Consider the following 18791-nt stretch of genomic DNA (forward strand, 5'->3'; position numbering starts at 1 on the left):
CTGACCCATAAAGGTCTTCCAGCCTCTTCCCTCCAAAATGCCTGGTTGATGCCGCCTTGCTTAGCTGTACGTACTGTGGTCTCGTTGGTGGAAGTCCCTCAGAAGTCATTCCTCACCTGTAACACACTGCCTCAGTGGTCCTCCCTCTCAAATATCTCCTTGCCCCTTTCCCTGATCAGCCCACGGTCCCTATGCCCAGGAGCACATGGATTCTCCAGCCCAGCCTTCTGAAGCCTGATCTTCTGGTGGAGTAGTGTGCTGGGCTGGAGCTCTGCCTGCCTACTAGGGTCCCAAGCTCCTAGCAGGTATGTTGGCTTCAGACCTTACCCCTCCACACACCCAAGATCCAGGTTCTTTCAAAGTTTCCCAAACCAGGTCCACCAGCACACCAAGCCAGCATGCTAACCTAGAGAGCCCTCCTCTTACCCCATCTGGGAATATGCACGTGGAAAATCCCCAGGCTCTGCTCCACCTGCCTGGACATGAGCACCCAGCTCTTTGCCCACCCCCATTGGCACCCTCCCCAAGCAGCCCCACAATCCCACACCTCCAGGCCTCCATGAACCTGTCCTGGTGGGTGCCTTGGTGCAAAAAGCAGCAGTGGGCCCCAGCTGTACCAGCACAAAAGGCGGCCTCTGCTTTCTCTGACAAGAACACAATACACTTCTCTCTTTTATAATCATGGAATCTTGGCACAATTAAGAAAGCTAGTCCTTAGAAATCAGGGCACAAAGAAAGGAACCAAAGCATAGAGAACAGGGAAACACAGGTGTCAGAAATAGACAAGCAGGAAGGTGGGAGTGGGGGACAAGCCCATTGGCTACATGTCAAGGGTTCTTCCTCTTTGCAAGTCAGTGCTGCTGCAGCTCTGAAGTCTGAGTGTGGGCAGTAGAAGGAAGAGTGGGTTTTTCTGCAACCAAGGGAGGGAAATGAATTCTAGATGTGAAAGTAGGAAAGTGAAATCCAAACGCATATAAATAGTTTGTTTTATGCCAAATACAAAAGAAAAACAAACCATCCTCAGTGGCAGGTGGTATTTGAGAGGTTCAGGGGTCAGCACCCTAACTTGTCCTTCCTGGAGTCCCAGAAACTTGGAGGAAGTTGGGGTGTCCTTAGGCAGAGGGAATGGAAAGCCCCCAGAGAGAAGGGGTGGAGAACACGTGCACCGCTGTGGGATCTCTTCTGCTCCAGAGCAGGAACTCAAGTGGCTTCTGGGAAGCTCCAGTATACAGAGCTGGGAGCCGGCAGCATCCCCTGCTGGGGCTGGCGCCTTGCACTGGCTGGCACAGGGTCTCAGGAGGAAGGGCTCCTTAGCAACCCTAGGGACATGTGTGCCGGTGGAGGGGCCAGTTGTTGGTAGGGAATGTGTTGCATAGAACGAGGTGACAGCAAAATCCCAGCAGGAGAGTCATAGGCTGCCTTGAGGGCAGTCCCTTTGTCCAGTGAGTCAAGATGCTCATCACGGGCTCATGCCTAGCCTTCCTGTTCCTGGAATCAGTGAGCAGCATCATGACAGCTGTTCTTCCTCCAGTCCCCACCGCCCAGGGCAGGTGGCGGTAAGAGGCCTCTGAGTTCAGCAGAGCTGAAGCCCTTCCTTCCCCTTGCCGCTGTACCCACTCACACTGCCTTTTGGTGCTCCATGGGAGTGCCACTTCCTCCATCAGTTTCCTTGTCACAGCATTTCTGACACCCTTTTCTTAGTGTCCCCATTCATTCTGTGCTTGCTCTGCCTTGCACTGCGCTTTAGTTTTTTTTTTTTTTTTTTTTTTGCCCCCAAATGTGTGCATCTTCTTCCCCATAGTTAAACAGTGTGCTGTGATAAGTTAGTGGAACTAATTTTTGAGATTGCATTTCCACTCTTTTTTTTTTTTTAACCACAAAATCCTCCCTTTTATCTTTGTCTCTGAAGTTTTTTTCAAACTTGTATGAGGGGATTTCAAAAAGTTCATGGGAAAATGAAACTTAAAAGTAAAGTTTATTGGGTGTCAAAATATGTTGAAATCCATGTATAGTGTTTTCATAATATATATATATATTTATTTATAAACCTTTTGAAACATAGAATATCCTTCTTTTTAAAACAACTCAAATTCCTCTTTCCTTTTTTTAAAATTTATTTTCAACTTTTTGAAAGGCAGAGCAGCAGAAAGGAAGGGAGAGCACTCCCACTCAGAGATCATTTTCCAATGTCTGCAACAGCCAGGGATAGGTCAACCCAAGGCCAGGACCCAGAAACTCACGCTTCTAGGTGTGGGACAAGAGGCCAGTTACTTGAACCACCATCAGCTGCCTCCCAAGATGTGTTAGTAGGAAGTTGGATTTGAAGCAGAGTAGCTGGGGCTTGAACTGACACTTAGATATGTGACACGAGTGTCCCAAGATGTGGATTCATCCCCTAGGTTCTGGTGCTCACTCCCAAAAATCTTTCTTTCTGTCAAGGAGTTGAAAAGGACATCATTGTATCTGAAAGAAGCACCATTCACTTAAAATGTCTCAAGTAACTTTGGACCTTTGCTCTCATCTCCATTTAATTTTCTGACTTTTACCTTTTATTTGATTTCGCCTTATACCTATCCATGAGGTGTACACGTCCTGTTTCCCTGCTCACGTTTGGTGTGCATTCTTCTGATATCTGCATTTCTATCCCCTCTTGCTATACTTCTAAAATATAAGCTTATCTTTAGCTTCAACTGCCGTTTGTCATCTGAACCCTAGTTTCAATTCTGATAATTGCCTGATGTTTCATCATGCTCCATGCTAAGACAGGACTGGGCCTCCTCCCATGTTACCACATGACTATTATCAAGTCTGCTCAGAGCTCATGAACAAATGAGTTAGAGGATCTCATATCCACAATTGAACAGCTTTCTCCCATTTAGGATCTTGTTTGTCACCACTCTCCCATGCCCTTATTTGGAGCATCTGAAGAGAACCTGACCTAGCTTCTCTAATAACATTCCCATTAGAAAGTGACATTCAAGACCCATGTGGACACATAACTTTTAAGACCAAATCTGAGCAAAATGTAATGCAAGCCTGGGATTCAAATTCTTCCAAAAAATCTTTCCTATCAGACATAACATTAAAACACCAGTAAGATGAAATCCATACATTCCCCTTCTATGTATACACATATAGATCAGTATATGTATCTTTAGAGATTAGAAATTAGAAATTACATTGTATTTCAACATACCTGTTGTCTTCCTCCGCATTTATCCTGGATAATAGTCCTGGCAATGGCGCCAGTGAATACAAAAGACCTGAAAAATGAACTGACGAGATTGCAAAGGCCGATGGCTATTAAATCCTGCAAAGAAATGGCCGACACTTTAGGACTACTCTTTGTTGGAGGATACTGATTTGAGTTTCAGATAAAGTGAACTGTTTATTTCTTGTGTATGATGATAGGGTTATTCACATCATTTCAAACAACACATTGAAATAGCAGTTGGAGAGAACAAAAGGATGGTAAATCTGACTTTCTACATTGAGTTGAACCTTCATTTCAGCAGGTGATTGTAAGCTGGGGAAATGAGACGCTTTCATGTGGTAGCCAGAACCTAAAATGATCGTAAGAAGCACACAACTATCCTCCTTTTCCTGAGAATCGAAGTGCATCATATTGCCCTCTTGTTTCCTAGGGAAGAGACTAAATTTGGGATGGTTGACAATTTCCCCTAAAACATAACCATTAAGATAATTTCTGGCAGGCCAACATAATTATGTAGATTAGTAGCCTTGTTTTGGATGTGATTTCTCAGGATTTCTTTTTGCCCCTCAGTCCTCAGTGTGCGGTTGACATCTAAAGACTTAGTGGAAAGATAGAATGAAGAAGGGAGGAATTCTGTTAGCTTAATAAAATGATGTCATCTGTTATCTTCCTGCTTCTCTACACTGTGTCTGTCCTAGGTGAGTAACATGTTAATTCAAGTGGTTTCAAAGCCAAGTATCCTTCACCTCTCAAAAATGCTTTTGTGATTATGATCCAAATTATAGTCCAAGTGACTCTATGATTAAATAAGAATGCAGCCTTCATGTTGACAGGAGGTTCAGAATAGAAAACAAAGACCTCAGGGTCAGAGAAGTAATAATCCTCTCACCTGGTTGGAATTGACTTTGTAGTTATGAAGACTGGCAATCTTCCTGCCCAGGAACATGAGCATAAAGGAGCTCACCGAAGCCAAGGAAATGGCTTGGAAAAAAACACGGTGAAGCTCTGATACATCTGGTGTAATAGGAAACAGGAAGCTGGAATAAAATAGTGAAATTATTCCTGGTTAGCAGGAATACTTTATGGGCACCTGCCTCACTCCATACTTACAGTGCGCAGGACTGACCTTCCTTTTTATAACAATAAGGGTCAAGTAGAGCAACAGGGTTTGGTTGTTGTCGACCACTACCAGTTATTAAGGCTGTTAAGAAAACCCAGACCTAGTGGCTAAATCTGTGCCTTGAAAGCGCCGGAATCCCATATGGTTACCGGTTCCTGTCATGGTTGCTCCACTTCCCACCCAGCTCCCTACTTATGCACCTGGCAAAGCAGGAAAGGGTGGCCCAAAGCCTTGGGACCCTGCATCCATGTGGGGGAGAACCAGAGGAAGTTCCTGGTTTCTGGGTTTGGATAAGCTCAGATATGGCTGTTGTGGTTACTTTAGGGAGTGAATCAGCAGACAGAAGATCTTTGAGTCTGTAAATCTGCTTTTCGAGTAAAATTAATAAAAGGGATGGAAGGAAGCAAGGAAGGAAGGAAGGAAAGAAGAAAGAAAGAAAGAAAGAAAGAAAGAAAGAAAGAAAGAAAGAAAGAAAGAAAGAAAGAAAGAAAGAAAGAAAGAGAGAAAGAAAGAAAGGAAGAAAGAAAGAAAGAAAGAAAGAAAGAAAGAAAGAAAGAAAGAAAGAAAGAAAGAAAGAAAGAAAGAAAGAAAGAAAGAAAGAAAACAGCTGCTATTGTCTTCCAGTCCAAGGTTTTTGCCAAATATCAATGGTAATAAACCCACAACGACTCATGGGAAATGGTTTTCTGATCCTCTTTGAAAGTACACCATGGAGTAATACCAGGGAGAGCATACCAGGATACCATCACATCTAAGGTGTTTTTAGAGCTAAAAGGCTCAACAAAATTCCTTTTATTTATACTCAAAATTACACCCTTCCGGGTATAGCTTTAGCCATTGCCCTCATTACAAATTGGTTCCAAATTCTGCCTGCCTCTTCCCTCCAATAGTTTTGACATCAGTGGAATATTGAGATGTTCACTTTGTTGATAACCATAGTCAACTAATTTTACTAACTCTACTAATTCAATATATCTTATCTCTGTTAAGAACATGTTGTACCATGCAATCATTGCCAAATAAATAGAAACCAGGCTCAAAATCTCTTCCCAGGTATGGTTCCCACCATGTTGTTAACTAGAAAACTCTGCTCATTTAACACAATCAACCTTTTTTTTTCCCCCAGTACTATGAAATAGCAGGCCTGACACAAGGTGCTCCATGTTGACCTGTGCTACATCTTAGGTGAGATACCCCCGCAACTATGAGACTGTATCCCAGCTGGGAGAACCGCATTCTACTTGGCAGGTCAGTCTGGTTGTCTGAATTTGTTCTAGGAGTCTCTGTTCAACATGGGGTGATGAACAAATCTCCTCAAAAGGCTGCCACTAGACCCACTGGAATAGCTCAGTAGCTAAATCCTTGCTTCCACATGCTAGGATCCCAAATGGGCACCAGTTCATGTCTTTGTTGCTCCACTTCCCATCCAGCTCCCTGCTTGTGGCCTGGGAAAGCAATGGAGGATGGCTCAAAGCCATGGGACCCTGCACCTGCATGGGAGGCCTGGAGGAGACGCCTTGCTCCTGGGTTTGTATCAGCTCAGCTTCGGCCATTGCGACCACTTGGGGAGTGCGCTAGTGGATGGAAAAATCTTTCTGTCTCTACCTCTCTCTGTAAATATGCCTTTGCAATGGAAAATAACTATTTTTTTTTAAAGCCTGCCTATAGGGCCTGGCACAATAGCCTAGTGGCTAAAGTCCTTGCCTAGAACGCGCTGGGATCCCATATGGGTGATGGTTCTAATCCCAGCAGCCCCACTTCCCATCCAGCTCCCTGCTTGTGGCCTGGAAAAATAGTCAAGGATGGCCCAAGACCTTGGGACCCTGTATTCACGTGGGAGACCCAGAAGAAGCTCTGGGCTCCTGACTTTTGGTTGGCTCAGCTCCAGCTGTTGCAGCTGCTTGGGGAGTGAAACACTGGACAGAAGATCTTCTCTGTTTCTCCGCCTATCTGTATATCTGCCTTTCCAATAAAAATAAATAAATCTTTTTTTTAAAAAAAAAAAAGCCTGCCTGTGAGTTAATAAAGTGAAGTATATTGCCTTTCTCAGCTGATGTGATTCATCAATCAAGAGTAAAAATTTATGACTTAAAAAAAAAGTATGATTTACTGGCAGAAGCAAATATGAGACCCCATAGATGCTGGTTGGAATTAGTATGTAAATAATTGCTTGTCCTTAAATAATTCTACATTCCAAATCATTTGAAGGTAACTTTCTACCAAGAGTAAAAAAAAATAACTTAGTCAAGGGCACAAGTTCCTCTAAATGGCTGAAGGAATGGTCATCCCCTGAACCCTGAGCCCCAGGTCAGAGGCTGGGAAAGCAGAGGCAGCTCTGCTCTCTCCCTCAAGAGCTGATCAGAAAGGGGCAGAGGCCGAGAGGGCCTGTCATGCACTCTGAATAAGAGGGCACCTTCCCACTATTCAAAGGGGATTGACTCGACTACAGGAAGAGAGACAATCTGACCAGAGCGAAAGCAAGGAATTGCCTCAGCCCTTCTACAGTCAATATGTGTGTTCCAGAAGAAATGTGGCTCTGGTCAGGACCTGCTGGAGGAGGGCATCACTGGGCTGTGTGCTCAGAGGCTAGGAGTGCACCTCAGAAACAGCACAGCAGTCCTGGAAAGTGGAATGACCTACCTATAAGGAATCATCTCAACCAGCATCTTGCTGTTTTCCGAGGCCATGCTGATTTGGTTTGCAATCACACTGAAGCCAAGAATCTGCAGGAGGAAAAAGAAAGAAAGAAAGAAAAAGAGGCCTGTGAATATTTAAACATCATGCGCCTTACTTTCCAAAATAGAGGCACCCAGAGCCTGTTCTGGGAGACAGAAAATGAAATGTGTTGTAGTCCCAGTCTAGGAAAACCAGAAAGAGGGCCTGGTGTGATGGCTCAATTGCCAACTCTCCCTTGCACGTGCCGGGATCCCATTTGGAGATTGGTTTATTTCCCATCCAGCTCTCTGCTCATGACCTGGGAAAGCAGCAGAAAATGACCCCAGCTGCTGCATCACATGGAAGACTCAGAATAATGGCTCCAACCACTGCAACCATTTAGGGGGTGAGCCAGTGAATGGAAGATGTCTCTTTCTCTCTATAAATCTGTCTTTCCAATAAAAATAAATAAATGAAGCTTTATAATACATAGATAAATAAAAAGCAGAGACAGAGAGGCAGGGCCAGATCGGTGGAGCAAAACAAGCAGCAAAAGGCTTCCCTTGACGTTATTGGATCACTTGGCTCCCGCAGGCACCATAGCCAGAACGCAGCTCAACTTCAAGCCCTGATCTCTGACACAGGACAGAAGGAGGAATCTGGATCACTAAGTGAGTAAGAAAATAATCCCAGTCTTTAGATAAAGGGCAAGAAGTATGGAAAGTGGCTGAAAAACTCTTTTCTTTCCCATATAAAAGAAATGCTTGCGCATAAGGAAATATGAAGAAAGCACACAAAAAATTGAAAAATCGAAACAAATCACCCAATATGGAACAATATAGTTCATACTTTTAAAAAATGCTATGTGATACATTTACCACCCCAACACACAATAAACATGCCTTATGTATAATCCTGAAGGGCTCTTTCTCTTTCATTATTTAAAAAAGTTTAAATTTTATTTTTTAACATTGTCTACATGGTTGAGATGGGTGTAATTAGGTATCCATGTTGGGATCCAGTTAGAGGGGGAGGGTCCAGGCAGAGAGGAACATGAGTGGGACATATGTTTGAAATTTTTTTTCTCATGTGTCTACAGGGGAGAAACTGAGAACGGGCTGCTCCTTGCTGTCAAACTACTTTAGCACCTGAGACTGGGGGAAGGGGCAGTCATTTGATGATGCCTTGAGAATCCTGATGTGGGGAAGAGTATTCCGAGGGGGTTACTTGAGTGGCTCTGATAGTTCTCTGATAGGCTTCATTGCACCCAGGGCTGAGGAAATTTTTCAAAGGTTTATCAGCTGACCAGGTTCACCTTAGCACATCCTCAGGCCCAGAAAAATGCTGCGAAGGTTGGCAGGGGAATGGTCCGTTCGCTTTCCATTCCCTGATGAGTCACTTGACATCCTCTGCTAGCCTAGATGAGCTGTCAGGTTCACTGCGTTCACCTGGGCGTGCCGTGCACTGCGCAGGCCTCAGCAAAGGAGGAGGCCTAGAGGGACTCTTTCAGTTGTTGGTAGATGAGGGATATTCAAAAGGTTCATGGAGGGCAGGCATTTGCCCTTAGGACAGATTGATGGGTGTGTGCTATTTCTACCAGTACATGTAAGCAGTAATTTCTTGACAGATGAGAAGTTTTTTTATATCCTAAGTCATGGCAACTCCCAGCCTGTCTCCCATTTTTCTCGCTGCCAGGATAAACAGAAAGGTCTCTCTCAAGCCAGTTATTTTTATTTTATTTGAAAGACAGATTTACACAGAGAGAAGAGGAATAGAGAAAGACAGAGATCTTTCATCCACTGGTTCATTCCTCAATGGCGGCAATGGGCAGAATTGAGCCAATCCAAAGCCAGGAGCCAGGAGCTGCCTCTGAGTACCCTACATGAGGTCAGGGTCCCAAGGTCAGGCAATCTTCCATTGCTTTCCCAAGAGCATAAGCAGGGAACCAGATCAGGAGTTGAGCAGCCTAGACTCAAACCAGTGTCCGTATGGGATGCTGGCACTGTGGGTGGAATCTTAACCTACTATGCCATGGAACCAGCCCCAGCTCTGTTTCCAGTTCTAACCTATATTTCTAATTCTGTCATATGCCAGATAACATGTCTGCATTAACTTTAGTTGTCATGTGTGTAAGGGTTGTCATGTATTTCAGGGTAAAGGACCTGTGAGTACACAAAAATGTTTAATGCACAAATTGCAATAATTCTAAGATTCCTGCTCATGTTATTGCTGGGCATCAGTTTCTTCCTCCACTTTACACCATGGCATGTCACAGTTATTGGTAGTATTCTCCACAGGAGTATCTTGATGCCAGTTCACAAGCCAATCCATCATCCTTGACTCCATACACACAGTGTTCCCTGAGCTCTAGGACACTGCTGTTTGTGAGTGCTGTTCTGAAAAGTCCTTTGAAACAAAAGCAGCCTTTCAGCTTCTGGCCTTTACAAATGAACAGTTCTTTGACCACTCAAAGAAAGTCAGACTACGCACCTGCCTGGGAAGCCGACAAGAGTTGAGACATAGCTTGTCCCAAAGTAATGGGTTTCAGCCATGAGGAGGATCAACTGAGACAAGTGGAGACAGTCAGATTATGCTAGGGGAACTAACAAGCCATGAGGTGTTAGTAACACATGGAGCACACAAAGGCCACCATAGGTCAACCGCTCCTCTGTAAGCACCACCTCTGGCACCAGTTGAATTGCACTTGGGAACTTCTTTATCTTAATGATCTTGCCCAGCACAGCAGCAGAGGAAAGGACACAGAGATCCTGCCCTAGCCTCCTTTGTGTTGACTCAGAGTGGCAGGATCCTCCTAACTACGAGAGAGACTGGGAAGTGCAAGGGGTACGTGGATAGGGGAGCATTTCTGCCTTAGAACACTTAAAGGAAAAAATCATTCTCATTAGCACCTGAAATTTCAGCAATTCCAACATGAGAAAGATTGACTTCAAAGACCTGACTTTTTGTTTAAATGAAAATGTGTTGATCATTTAAAAAAAATAACTACAGACACAAAAGATACATGTTATGAATATTTTTTAAAAAGATTTATTTATTTTTATGGCAAAGTCAGATATACAAAGAGGAGAGACAGAAAGGAAGATCTTCCGTCCGATGATTCACTCCCCAAGCTGCCGCAATGACCAGAGCTGAGCCGATTCAAAGGCAGAAGACTGGAACCTCTTCTGGGTCTCCCATGCAGGTGTAAGCTCCCAAAGCCTTGGGCCATACTTGACTGCTTTCCCAAGCCACAAGCAGGGAGTTGGATGGGAAGCAGGGCCACCGGGATTAGAACCAGTGCCAACATGGGATCCCAGTGCATGCAAGGAGATGACTTTAGCCACTGAGCTACCGCGTCAGGTCTGAGGGTTTGTGTGTGTGTGGTTTTTTTTTTTTTTAAGAAACAGGAAACATTATCATTACACAGAAGGGAGAACTCGCCCTGTTATTTGCTAGTAATATGGATTAGACAAAACCAACAACTCATCTGTCTTAATGTTTCTGCCAGAGCAGAATGGAAATAAAACGAAGATGAATAACAGTACATACAGTTGCAACTACACTAATGCAGAAAAAAAACCCTTCTACATAGAAAATTATGGAGATTTACCAGCCTCAAGCAGAAGGTTCTCATTATGTGTTTGACAGAACCAGTAATGGAAAACAAAACGTCAATAGTAGTTGGCTTTGGATGGTGCAACTACAAGAATATTTTCTTCTCTTTCTTTCTTCCTTTCAAAAACTCTTTTATGTTTTCAAAATTTCTTGAATGAACCTGTATAGCTTTCGTAAGGAAAAGATTCTCTACTATTGAAATATGAAAAAGAAGAAACAGTTTTACCATGAAAATAAAATAAGATTGGAGGGGGGGAGAAGACCTATTATACAGTAACTAACTTATAATAGTATGCTGTATACTTGAAGATTGTCAAGAAAATCTTAAACATTTTCACAACAAAAAAGAATAATTTTGCAAGGTAATGAGTGGCCTTCGAAGAGTTATGAAAATATTTATTATGAAAAAACAATGGACAAATTTTAAATTTTTTACATCAAAGTAAGCCTACTTTTAAGTATCATTTTTCATAAATTTTTTGAAGTGCCCCTTGATGTCAAAGAGCTTGATTAATTATTTCATAAAGTATATTGTACCCGGGCCTGGTGAGGTAGCCTAGTGGCTAAAGTCCTTGCTTTGCATGTGCTGGGATTCCATATGGACAATGGTTCTAATTCCGGCAGCTCCACTTCCCATCCGGCTCCCTGCTTGTGGCCTGGGAAAGCAGTGGAGGACAGCCCAAAGCCTTGAGATCCTGCACCTGTGTGGGAGACCTGGAGGAAGCTCCTGGCTCCTGCCTTCAGATCAGCACAGCTCCAGCTGTTGTGGCCACTTGGGAAGTGAATTAACAGACAGAAGATCTTCCTCTCTGCCTCTCCTCCTCTCTGTATATCTGAATTCACAATAAATATAAAATAAATCTTTAAATTAAAAGAAGTGTATTGTATCAAAAGCATCACATTGTATACGTGAATAATATACTTTCTATCCATCAATTAAACTGAAAATAAGCACTAATTAAACATTTTATAAATATGAGCATAAGCATGCATTTAAAACTAAATGTATTCTGTTTGACACAATTCAGCAAGTTAAAAAATCCTTATTTTTATTGTCTCCTACAAACCTTTGCATTCCTAGATTTTTTAAATTTAATTTTATTTAAAATAAAATAAGTGCACTTACTATATCAAAAACACCTACCAGAACTAATTCCATGGGAAACTCGATGGGATACCGATTGAAAGAAATTCTTACACATTTGTTGATTCTCAGAGCAACAACCACAGTTAGAAAAAGCAGTATGCTGGTGGAATTAGCTTTTGGGAGAGCTAAACAGTAGTTAATTATGTTCTGAAAGAAAACAGAATTACAGGGGCTCAGAAAGGGATATGATAGTTGTCTAAATGTAGAAAATAATGCTCTTTTCAGACAAGCTTAGGAATATTACTGGGCCTGGGAGATCTTCATGACTGTTGCTAGGAGACAGAGGGCAAGCACCCAGGTAGCGAGGATGTGCATTTCTAGGTTCACAAAGGGAGGTAGACGCAGAGCTCCACTGGGAGAGGGTCTACTTCCTGCTTCAGCTCAAGGCAGAAGACCCAGGAGTCCTGGGTACTAGCTTACGTGTGAGTGATATTCCCAGCCCATGCACGTTCTTTAGCTTAGCTCCTACACCATTCCTATGTTCAGAAACAACTTAGTATTTCATTTTCTATAGTTGTTTTTGAATACATGTTTGTTAGGAAGCATGCAATCACATGAATTAAGATCAATAAGGTAACTTCAATATTAGATATTAAAGTAAACAAAAGTCGTTTCAAAGACTAGGCTGAAATGATAATGCAGCAGAGGGTATGGTAACATCCACAATTCATTAAGACCTCAAATCCAGAAAAGACAAAATTAATTCTAGGACCCTCGTTGACTGAGCTGCTTGTGGGTTGTGCCTTTTTTAGAAACCGGTAGGAGTCTCTGTACTTGGGCTTGCTTCTCTTTGAAGCTAAAGGGTAGAGGAGACATTTGTGACTCTGGAGGAAAGGACGCAGTTACTCACATAGAAGAAAGAGATGGGACCAGCATGGAAACTAATCATAATTCCGAGGATGCAAGTCAGCTGGGACAACATCATGTGCATTGCTGTGGCAGCCAAGTACGCACTGATCGTAGCCTCTGGAACATAGGTGGCCACGAAGCCAAAACCCAGCACACCCATGCACAGCTGCAGCGGGGTCAGACAGAAAGGAAAAACAGAGAAGGGCAGAATTTCATCAAACCAGTGAGGGCACCCACAAGCGCCCTCTGGAGGCCGGGTGAGCCCAAAAACTGCTAAGAGGGGTCTCTGAGTGGTGATTTGGAGGTTCCTAACGAGGAGTGGACTATACTATCTCCTTTCTTGAAACAGCCTGCTTAGCTCACTTGGTTAAATTCTTGCCCTAGATCTACTTACTGCCTTCTAGGTCACTATGGTAGCAAGATGATTTGTATCCACAGGCTTTTCAATAAGCTGTTAACAACCCTGTGTGTAAGGCAGCTGTGCCCAAAGGAAGACACTGTTTAAAGCAACTGGAAGACCCCGATCACACTTCTTGGTTTTGACTCTTCTCTTTACTTAAAATGTTTAAATAGAAAGTATTCAACTCTTCAGAGTTAGATATGTACTGAAGATACAATTACAGTTTTTTACATGTACACATGCATCAGTGACAGATGCAAATGCACACCAGTCCTTCTTCATGTCATCCTTTTTTCCATCTTATCACTGGCAAATTTCTAAAACTGCCATGGAATTCCTTGTTGTCCACTGTGATAGGGCATTGGATTCAGTGCTACAGGGATGTTTTGGGCAGCCACTGTCACAACTGGCCTGTGAAATGAAACTCACCTGTCATTCCTACAAGGAAGCAACAACTAAATGTTGAATGAAAGAGTTTAACATACAGTTAATGTAACTAAAAGTTGTTATTTTCCTTCCTGCTCTTTTGGCACCAAGCTTTTCACTTTTATGAATATTATTTTGTATTTTAAGATGAACTAGAACATAAATTCTGAAATGGATGTCCCAGAAATAGATGTCTAGTTTGGCATCTCACTGGCTGTGTGCTCTAGGGCAATTTACTTAATCTTTTAATGTTTTGTTGCCTTAAAATAAGGAGCACCACAACATTTACCCTCATAAGGAGGGTTGTAAGGATTGAGTAAGATCTCAGGACAGCCAAAAATATGCAATAGCAATAAATAATAACCATTATTATTATCTAGTCTGGGCTTTAAAAATAATTTTAAAATATTTTATTAATTCTTATTGGAGAGAGAGATCAAATTTACAAAGAGAAGGAGAGAAAAAGAACTTCCATCTGCTGGTTCCCTCCCCCAAATGGCCACAATGACCAGAGCTGGGCTGATCCAAAGCCAAGAGCCAGAAACCTCATCAGAGTCTCCAACATACGGGCTGGGCCCCAAAGCATTGAGTCATCCCAAACTGCTTTCCCAGATCGTAATCAGGGAGCTGAACAGAAGTGGAGTATCTAGGACTCAAATCAGAGCCGTTTTTGGGATGTTGACTTCACAGGCAGAGGCTTAGAGTCCTATGCCACTGGTCCCTGAAGGCCATTTTCACTGGGTATGAGATTTTGGATTGGCAGTCTTTTTAGCCCCTGAGACATAGGGTGCTTCTTCCTTCTAGTCTTCAAGACTTCTGGTAAGAAATGTACTGTCATTTGAATTGTTTTCCTATGCCTTCTTTTGTTTCTTTTAAGACTTTCTCCGACGCCTGCAGTTTTCAGAGGGCTAGCTTTGATTTTCTTAGGCCTGCTACAGGTTTTCCTAAGCCTCTTGAATCAGTAGGTTTACATCTACAAAGTCAGATTTTCTGAAATTCCTTTTTCTATGACTAGCTCCCTTTTAAAAAAAATGTATTTATTTGAAAGTCAGAATTACAGAGAGGGAGGGAGAGACCAGAGAGATTTTCCATCCACTTGTTCACTCGCCAAAAGGCTGTAACAGCAGTGATTTGGTCAGGCTGAAGCCAGGAGCTTCCTTCAGACCTATTTGGCTGGAAGGCCTCAAATACTTGGGCCATCTTCTGCTGCATTTTGCAGGTCATTAGCAGGAATCTGTATGTAAAGTGGAGTAGCTGGGCCCAGTGTGATGGCTTAGTGGTTAAATCCTCGCCTTGCATGTGCTGACATCCAATATGGGCACTGGTTTGTGTTGAGGCTGCTTCACTTCCCATCCAGCTCCCTGCTTGTCGCCTCGGAAAGCAGTAGAGAATGGCTCCAAGCCTTGGGATCCTGCACCCATGTGGGAGACCCGGAAGAAGCTCCTAGCTCCTGGCCTCAGATTAGCTAAGCTTCGGCTGTTGTGGCTACTTGGGGAGTAAACCAGCAACTGGAAGATCTTTCTTTCTGTTTCTCCTTCTCTGTATATCTGCCTTTCCAATAAAATATAAATAAATCCTTAAAATTAAAATAGAGTAACTGGGATTCAAATTGGCAACCATATGAGATGTTGGCATTGCAGGCTGTGGCTTTAGCCTTTATGCTCCCAGTTTTGGCCTGGGCCAGCCCCAGCTGTTGTGGCCATCTAGAGTATAAATTGGTGGGTGGAAGATATCTTTCTTTCTCTTTCTTTCTGTCTCTGTCATTCTACTGTTAAATAAATAAATACATATTTTAAGAAATCCTTACCTAATGCAAGGTAGTCTTATGGGATATGAATGAAAATCAACTAGTTGATGGGATAGTAGAGAAAACAGAGAAATAAAGTTGGAAGATATGACTTCAGTTCAGTGAATGAAGTTTTAGGTGGATAATCCGCAGAGGAAATGAAAAACAATGCCAAAATAAGTTTTGAGATTTTAATAAATTGTTCATATAATTGTCCTTTAGTTGTGGTCTTTTTCATAGCAGACCAAGGATTTAAGAGCTAACTCCAATGTTTACTAATCCCAAATACTGCATGTTAACCTACAATTGCTATTCTGTTATAAGAATATAATTTTTCAAAATGTTTTTGTTTGAGAGGGAGAGCGGCAAGAGATTCAGTCCTCAAATGCTAGGTCTTCGCCAGTTGAATCCAGGAAATAAAGACCCAATCTGGGTCTCTGGTTTGGACGGCAGGGGTTCAGTAGCTGAACCATCATCTGCTACCTCCTGGAAACGTTAGCAGGAAACTGCATGGGAGGAAAAGGTGAAAGAGATGTGACCCCAGGATGTGGGACACAGACATTTCATGTGGCAGCTTAGCTTGTTGTGCCACAGGGCCTGCTCTGATGTAACTTTGTAAAAGGCAGAATCAAGAGTCGAACTCTGGGACTCAGGCCCTAGGGCCCTTCTTGGCTACAGTGAAGGGAATAATGAGAAGGTTCAGTATCTTATCCTAAATCTCAGCTACAGTGGTTTTCTTTCTCTCTCTCTTTCTTTCTTTCTTTCTTTCTTTCTTTCTTTCTTTCTTTCTTTCTTTCTTTCTTTCTTTCTTTCTTTCTTTCTTTCTTCCTTCCTTCCTTCCTTCCTTCCTTCCTTCCTTCTTTCCTTCCTTCCTTCCTTCTTTCCTTCCTTCCTTCCTTCCTTCCTTTTTTAAAGATCTATTTATTTTTGCTGGAAAGGCAGATTTACACAGAGAAGCAGAGACAGACAAAGATCTTTCATCTGCTGGTTCAGGCCCCAAGTGGCCACAACAGCCAGAGCTGAGCTGATCCAAAGCCAGGAGCCAGGAGCTTCTTCCAGGTCTCCCACACAGGAGCAGAGTCCCAAGGCTTTGGGCTATCCTTGATTGCTTTCCCAGGCCACAAGCAGGGAGCCTAATGGGAAGTGGAGCAGCTGGAATATGAATCGGTGCCCATATGGGATCCCAGCTCATGCAAGGCGAGGACTTGAGTCACTGTGCTACCGCACTTAGCACATGTACAGTGTTTTTTAAAAAAGAAACTTTTTTGTGTGTGTGATAGAGGCGAGAGACTATCTACACATCCTGCAAATATTCCAGGAATAAACAACTGCAGTTCCATAAACATCATAAGAGATCAGAACAATGGAAGGAAGGGGTCCGCTGATAGCCTACCTGAATGATCCCGGTCAGAAAAGTTGTGGCTGCCACCATGCTCAGGGACTTGTTATAGCCTATGAAGAAGGAGGGGTCAGAAAAGTCATCCTTGATGAAACTTCCCAGGATCAGGTGACCGTCGTTGAATTGGATCCCTTTCAGGACATTGATCAGCAGGGAGCTCACGAGGAAAAAGGCACCTGTGGAAGACAGAGGGTGAGCCACCAGATGCTGACAAAAACAAAGCAGGGTCTGATGTGCCGTCCTTGATTTGAACAACTGTTCTTATTTGAAACTAGCTATTTATTGAGAAATCAGAAAGAACAAAGCAGAGAACTGTGGCTACACATCCTGCATTTATACTGATCCAGGTAGGCAGTTGCTGATCCAGGTAGGCAGTCTTCTTTTCAGGTGGAGTGGATTCAAAGAGAAATTGACCGGAAACAAGTGCGAGACTCACCCTGCTCTCAGAGGAGGCTAAAAGTGTGATGGGGGTAAAAGGATCATGAGACAGACTTGGTTGATATAACAGGAAGAAAATACCCCACACTTTTGAAAAATTTACTTTCCACAGAGTGATACTGACCTAAACCTATTTGAGTTCTGGCTGCTCCAATGCTGATCTAGCTCCACTTTTTTTTTAAGATTAAAAAAATTTTTTTAAGATTTATTTTATTTTTATTGGAAAGTCAGATATACAGAGATGAGGAGAGACAGAGAGGAAGATCTTCTGTCTGCTGATTCACTACCCAGGTGGCTGCAATATGGTTGGAGCCAGGAGCCAGGAGCTTCTTCTGGGTTTCCCACATGGGTTTAGGGTCTCAAGGCTTTGGGTCATCCTTGACTGCTTTCCCAGGTCATGGGCAGGGAGCTGGATGGGAAGTGGGGCTGCCGGGATTAGAACTTGCACCCATTTGGGCTCCTGTATGTGCAAGGTGAGGACTTTAACCACTAGGTTACAATGCCGGGCCCTGATCCAGCTCTTTGATTTGTGCCCCAGCCACCCATGTAGGAGAACCAGATGAAGCTCTGGCCCAGTCCTGGCCATTGAAGCCATTTGAGGAGTGAATCAGGAGATGGAAGACCTCTCTCTTTCTCCCTTCTGTAACTCACAGAAAAAATTAAAAATAGATGTTTTAAAAAACAAAACAAAAACCTATCCAATTCTCATAGCAACACAAACATATGAGTAAATAGGAGCAAAAATATATCCTACATTTAAAGTTCTCTGGCAAAGGACCCAATGTGGTAGCTTAGCGGCTAAATTCCTTGCCTTGCATGTGCTGGGATCTCATATGGGCACTGGTTTGTGTCCTGGCTACTTCACTTTCCATCCAGCTCCCTCCTTGTGACCTGCGAAAGCAGCAGAGGATGGCCCAAAGCCTTGGGACCCTGTACCAAAGTGGGAGAACTGGAAGAGGCTCCTGGCTTTGGATTGGCTCAGCTCTGGCCTTTGTCACCATTTGGTACGGGGGTAGGATGTGTGAATCAATAGACAGAAGATCTTTCTCTGTCTTTCCTCCTCTCTGTATACCTGACTTTACAATAAAAATAAAATAAATCTTTGAAAAAAAAAAAAAAAGGATTCTCTGGCAGAAATGGAGCTCTACCAAATTATTAGTGAATTTGGATTTTTTTCTATTTTTTTTAAAGATTTATTTATTTATTGGAAAGTCAGATATACAGAGAGGAGGAGAGACAGAGAGGAAGATCTTCTGTCCGATGATTCACTCCCCAAGTGAGCGCAACGGCTGATGCTATGGCCGATCCGAAGCCAGGATCCAGGAACTTCTTCCAGGTCTCCCACAGGGGTGCAGGGTCCCAAGGCTTTGGGCTGTCCTCAACTGCTTTCCCAGGTCACAAGCAGGGAGCTGGAGGGGAAGTGGAGCTGCCGGGATTAGAACCGGCGCCCATATGTTCAAGGACTTTAGCCACTAGGCCACACCGCCGGGCCCTTTTTTTCTATTTTTTAAAAATTATTATCATTTTATGATATATTTCCATAGACCTTGGTATTTCTCTTCACCTCTTACTGTGTTCCCCTATATCATTACTATACTATAGTTCTTCAGAAACAGTCATATGTCCATCACTGCTGTCAGGGACAATGGCAGTGTTCAGCATCCTATTGTCAAGATATAGTAAACAGTTTCATTGGGAGTCCATCTTTGATCTGGAAGTAGAGATGCATACTGCATTATATC

The 18791-nt window shown here is 43.0% G+C and overlaps 1 protein-coding gene across 1 annotated transcript in view; it reads right to left on the reverse strand.

The window, feature by feature from the left end:
* SLC26A8 (solute carrier family 26 member 8) overlaps positions 1-18791 on the reverse strand; it is a 57931-nt gene that overhangs the window by 16494 nt on the left and 22646 nt on the right. Inside the window, exons 5-10 of the mRNA XM_040983248.1 lie at positions 16606-16787; positions 12602-12766; positions 11749-11898; positions 6975-7057; positions 4104-4251; positions 3197-3310 (exon numbers count right to left, since the gene is read on the reverse strand). Coding sequence (XP_040839182.1) covers positions 3197-3310; positions 4104-4251; positions 6975-7057; positions 11749-11898; positions 12602-12766; positions 16606-16787 — 842 coding nt within the window. The remainder of the gene's footprint in view (positions 1-3196; positions 3311-4103; positions 4252-6974; positions 7058-11748; positions 11899-12601; positions 12767-16605; positions 16788-18791) is intronic.

The sequence above is a fragment of the Ochotona curzoniae genome, unplaced genomic scaffold (genome assembly GCF_017591425.1).
Source record: "Ochotona curzoniae isolate NIBS_2020 unplaced genomic scaffold, NIBS_Ocur_1.0 contig_3819, whole genome shotgun sequence".
Taxonomy (NCBI): Eukaryota; Metazoa; Chordata; class Mammalia; order Lagomorpha; family Ochotonidae; genus Ochotona; species Ochotona curzoniae.